The sequence below is a fragment of the Cebus imitator genome, unplaced genomic scaffold (assembly GCF_001604975.1).
Source record: "Cebus imitator isolate Cc_AM_T3 unplaced genomic scaffold, Cebus_imitator-1.0 Scaffold87, whole genome shotgun sequence".
Classification (NCBI taxonomy): Eukaryota; Metazoa; Chordata; class Mammalia; order Primates; family Cebidae; genus Cebus; species Cebus imitator.
Window position 1 is genome coordinate 6,043,611 of NW_016107402.1, and position 5,088 is coordinate 6,048,698.

General features: G+C 47.3%; 1 protein-coding gene across 1 annotated transcript; it reads left to right on the forward strand.

Annotated features, from left to right (window-relative positions):
• Nucleotides 1-933: 933 nt before the first annotated feature.
• ATP5IF1 (ATP synthase inhibitory factor subunit 1) lies at nucleotides 934-3,277 on the forward strand. The gene is made up of 3 exons (XM_017534744.2): nucleotides 934-1,437; nucleotides 1,528-1,619; nucleotides 3,014-3,277. The coding sequence occupies exons 1-3, from the start codon at nucleotides 1,351-1,353 to the stop codon at nucleotides 3,153-3,155; spliced, it is 321 nt and encodes a 106-aa protein (XP_017390233.1). The 5' UTR covers nucleotides 934-1,350; the 3' UTR covers nucleotides 3,156-3,277.
• The last annotated feature ends 1,811 nt before the right edge of the window (nucleotides 3,278-5,088 follow it).

Sequence of the window (5,088 nt, forward strand, 5' to 3'; positions counted from 1 at the left end):
GTCCCGGCTACTCAGGAGGCTGAGGCAGGAGAATTGCCTGAACCCAGGAAGCGGAGGCTGCGGTGAGCCGAGATCCTGCCATTGCACTCCAGCCTGGGTAACATGAGTGAAACTCCGTCTCAAAAAAAAAAGAGAGAGAGAGAGAGAGAGAGAGAGAGGCCAGGCACAGTGGCTCACACCTGTAAGCCCAGCACTTCAGAAGGCTGATTTGGGTGGATCACCGAGGTCAGGAGTTCGAGCCCAGCCTGGTGAACATGGTGAAACCCCGTCTCTACTAAAACTACAAAAAAATTAGCAGGGAGTGGTGGTGCACGCCCGTAATTCTAGCTACTCGGGAGGCTGAAGCTGGAGAATCGCTTGAACCTGGGAGGTGGAGGTTGCAGTGAGCTGAGATCGTTCCACTGCACTTCAGCCTGGATGATAGTGAGACTTCGTCTCAAAATAAATAAATAATTAATTAATAATTAAAAATAATTTTAAAAAAGAAACAAAAGAACACTGATACTTTTTTTTTTTTTAAAGAGGAAGTCTTGCTCTGTTGTCCAGGCTGTAGTGCAGTGGCACGATCTAGGCTCACTGCAACCTCCGCCTCCCAGGTTCAAGACAATTCTCCTGCCTCAGCCTCCCGAGTAGCTGGGATTACAGGCGCGTGCCACTACACCCAGCTGATTTTTGTATTTTTAGTAGAAACGAGACAGGGTTTCATCATGTTGGCCAGACTGATCTCGAACTCCTGACCTCAGGTGATCACCCACCTCGGCCTCCCAAAGTGCTGGGATTACAGGCGTGAGTCACCGCGCCCCGCCAGAACACTGGCACCCCTCATAACAAATAAATGAGATTTACGTATCTCTAAACCGAGGCACGTCGGACGTCGGTATCCTGGACGTCAGCATCCGGGAACACAGCTCCCAACTCCATGTTTCCCCATTTTATTGACGGTAGCAGGCCAGGGAAGGGAAAACTTCCTTTGAGCTTTGAAATAACAACGACTTTAGGATTGAAATCGTGGGCTGGGGGTGGACGCCACGCCTCATTCTGATGGGTCCAAGAGCCGAAATTTCGGCTTCTGGCACTCTCCTTACCCAGCTCTCTAAGCTCCTCGGTCATTCTTCCTTCCAGTCCATTGCCCGGAGCCCTTGCTAGCGATTGGCTAAGAATAGGCTCGCCTCTTGCTCGGGATTCGCTGTGAGCTCCAGGAAGCCCGCCTCCGCTCTCCCATGATTCGCTACTTCAGTGTTCATCCGCCCCTCCATCGACCACATTGGGTGCTTGGCCGTCCCCGTTGTTAGCGCGTACCCAAGTACTGCTTGCTGCGGCAGAGACGCCAGAGGTGCAGCTCCAGCAGCAATGGCAGTAACGGCGTTGGCGGCGAGGACGTGGCTTGGCGTTTGGGGCGTGAGGACCATGCAAGCCCGAAGCTTCGGCTCGGATCAGGTACGCTGCGACAGTGTCCGCTGCCCCAGCCGCGAGGGCGGATCCCATCTTCGCTTCCGCATCTTTACCAGTGTCCCTGTCTCTTTGCAGTCCGAGAATCTCGATCGGGGCGCGGGCTCCATCCGGGAAGCTGGTGGGGCCTTTGGAAAGAGAGAGCAGGCTGAAGAGGAACGATATTTCCGGTGAGGCTCACCGGGTCCCAAGTCCAGCCCGAGATCTCCCAGGGCTTTCCAATCCTTAAACTGCCAATCGCCCCACCTATTCCTACCTGGTGCCTTGGGGCACCCCATCCCCCAGCAGAACTCTCGGGGCCCTTGATGTGCCGACCGTTGCCACCTATAGGGCACTCCGAGTTCCCTGCAGAACAGGCTCAGGCCCCCAAACCATTTCCACTGGCGAGTCTCCAAAACAACCCACGGCTCAACTCCTTCTTTATCATTACCATCCCCCGCGTGGAGTTCTCCTCTGGTCGTGCGAAACGCCCCCAGATTCTTCGCACAGGGTCTAGATCCCACCATGCAATGCTTGCCTCCCAGCCTGACTCCCTCGGCCCTCACCCACCTGTCACCCCCTCTACGCTCTCTTTCCTCCCCAGCACGCCTTAGCTTTGCAAGCCTGCATGCATTCAGGCTTCTCGGGCGTTTCCAGACCCCCGACTCCACGAGTGAGGGTCATGGGAGCTGCTTATGGTTGGACTACACCATCTCCTAAAGGCTTTTGCCCTACTCAGCTCAGCCTAGACCTGTAGATTTCCCTCTCCTGCTTGGGAGTATGGAATGGGCTGGGCCTATCTACTCCCTTTCCCAGCCCTGAGTTATCTTTAACTGACTTCTGTGCACTCTGGAGAGCAGTGAGGAATTAATCTTGCTTTTGCTTGTCCTTTGGCCGTTCACTTCTGCCTTCTGTTGAGAATTATCACCATGCACCTGCCATACTGTATAGAGGCAAAATACAGCCCTTAAGAGACTATCTAATTGAGCCCCTACATTTTATAGTTAGGAGAACTGAGGCCTAAATGTGGCCAAACCAACATTGTAATTCAGTCCCTTCTTGGGACCTAAATTGAACTGCCAACTACTGCCCATGCAAGAAACCCATTTTTGGCCTTACAGTGGGCCATGCGTGTCTATAGGCAAAGAAAGCCCTAGACATATTAAAACAGGAGATGGGTATTTGTCTTTTAACCACACCCTTTTGTCTTCCTCATTTTGTTCCTTTATTTCCTCCCAAAGGGGAGTCAAGTTCCTTGGGTTGTTCCTTGCTTAGGTATTAGGGACTTGTGTCACATCTCTCTGGAGTTTTCTATTGCAAAGAGGAATCCGAAAGCAATAAGCTCTTAATGATGGAATTTAAGCCACTAGCAGCAGTGGAATCATTTTGGTCTTCTCCTTAAGATGGCTACACCTCAATTTAAGATGGGGTATTCTTTCACTAGTTGAGGAGTAGAAGAGGATGACCAGCCAGACTCCCATGGGATTGGGACACCTGTTCCTTGCTTAGGTATTACGGGTTATGCTTAGAGATCTGTTTGGGGTGAAGGATTGACATTAAACCCTGAGCCACTGTGTCTTTATAGAGCACAGACTAGAGAACAACTGGCAGCTTTGAAAAAACACCATGAAGAAGAGATCGTTCATCATAAGAAGGAGATTGAGCGTCTGCAGAAAGAAATTGAGCGGCATAAGCAGAAGATCAAAATACTAAAACATGATGATTAAGTGCACACAGTTCCCTATAGAATGGCACATGTCATTGCCCACTTCTGTGTAGACATAGTTCTGGTTTAATTAATATTTGTCTGTGTGCTACTAACAGATTATAATAAATTGTCATCAGTGAACTGTGTTTGATGCCTTCTTCTATCTGGGAGAGATAGAGGGACAGACACTAATGAACTACTAAAATGAATTAGAGGGGTCTCTGCATCAGTAAACCCACAAACAAAGCACAGTGTGATACGTGCTATGAAACAACGCAAGTGGGGGGCTGGGCATGACATAGAAAAGGTACCCCTCCCAGTTTAATTAGAAGTGTTCAGAGAACGCTTCTTGAAGGATAAATCTCAATCTAAAGCATAAAGATGAGGAGCAGCCTGGAGATCAGAAGGAATCATTGCTTCAAAAGATACAATTGGGCCAGGTATGGTGGCTCACACCTGTAATCCCAGCAGTTTGATAGGCCAAGGTGGGCAGGTCACCTGAAGTCAGGAGTTCAAGAACAGCCTGGCCAACATAGTGAAACCCCATCTCTACTAAAAATACAAAAATTAGCCAGGTGTGGTGGCATGCACTTGTAGTCCCAGCTACTCGAGAGGCTGAGGAAGGAGAATGACTTGAACCTGGGAGGTGGAGGTTGCAGTGAGCCAAGATTATGCCACTACATTCCAGTGTGGGTGACAGAGTGAGACTCTTGTCTCAATAAAAAGGATAAAATTGAAAGCACCATTAGTTAAAACAGCATTTTGCATTTTTAAAATGGTTTAGAGGACACTTAATATGAGCTAGTCATCCTTGTTCTAATTTTGTAGACTGAGAGAACTGGAATTAGAAAACATGTGATTTATACAGTCACTCAGCACCTTGGCAGTGAGACTTGTGTCCAGGTTTTATGACTTCAAGTCTGTTATTGGCAGAAAATCAGAATTATTTCTTAGGTTATATTTTGCTTTGCCAAGTATGTTTTTGTTTAAAATTAGACTTAAGGGCCTTGTATAACTAAATTATTATACAAACTAGTATAAATCCTCTAGGCAAAAAAATTTGAGGTGACCTTTGGGCCATTAGCAAAACATGTTCAGTTCACCAATTTAGTAGAGTATTTGCCCAGGATTGTAATGAGTTATTTGTTCAAAACCCTATCTATCTCACAAAGGCTTCTAGGGCCATTAAGTGATAAAAGCTTGGAGAAGTCACACTGACCTTGTCCACAACTTGCCCATGAAACTGAACACTGAGCAAGGTGTGGTTGTGCATGCCTGTAGTTCAGCTACTTGGCAGTCTGAGGCAAGATGATTGCCTGAGCCCAGGCATTCCAGACTTGCCTGGGCAGCATTTTAACCCCAACTCTTGGAGACAAAGAAACACTAAACTTTGAATTACAATGATGGTAATGTTGCTGAATCTCAGCGCTGAGGCCTCAGTAGTGCCTATTTTTCAAGTAGCCAGCACAAAATGAAGTTCAAGAAACAATCATACTGGCCAGGTGAGGTCTGTAATCCCAGCCCTTTGGGAGGCCAAGTCGGGTGGATCACGAGGTCAGGAGTTCAAGATCAGCCTGACCAACATGGCAAAACCCCGTCTCTACTGAAAATACAAAAATTAGCCAGGTGTAATGGCGGGCACCTGTAATCCTCGCTACTCAGGAGGCTGAGGCAGGCAAATCACTTGAACCCAGGAGGCGGAGGTTGCAGTGATCTGAGATCGCACCATTGCACTCCAAACTGGGCGACAGAGCAAGACACCATCTCAAAAAAAAAAAAGAGAAAAAAAAATAGAAACAATCATACAAAGATCAAATGCCTTTTCTTTTAATGTTATTAACAGAATAACACTTGAAAAGTTTAAAAATGTGGAATAACACTTTAAAAGTTAAAAGATGTTTTAGCTAACATCTTTCATTTTGCATACTTTTATTATTTTTTTTTTTTTGAGA

What these genes read in the sequence shown, in the direction of transcription:
- ATP5IF1 (XM_017534744.2), top strand. Translation starts at nt 1,351, where the DNA reads ATGGCAGTAACGGCGTTGGCGGCGAGGACGTGGCTTGGCGTTTGGGGC. An exon ending in GAAGCTTCGGCTCGGATCAG is followed by an intron (nt 1,438 to 1,527) that starts GTACGCTGCGAC and finishes GTCTCTTTGCAG; the next exon opens with TCCGAGAATCTCGATCGGGG. An exon ending in GAAGAGGAACGATATTTCCG is followed by an intron (nt 1,620 to 3,013) that starts GTGAGGCTCACC and finishes GTGTCTTTATAG; the next exon opens with AGCACAGACTAGAGAACAAC.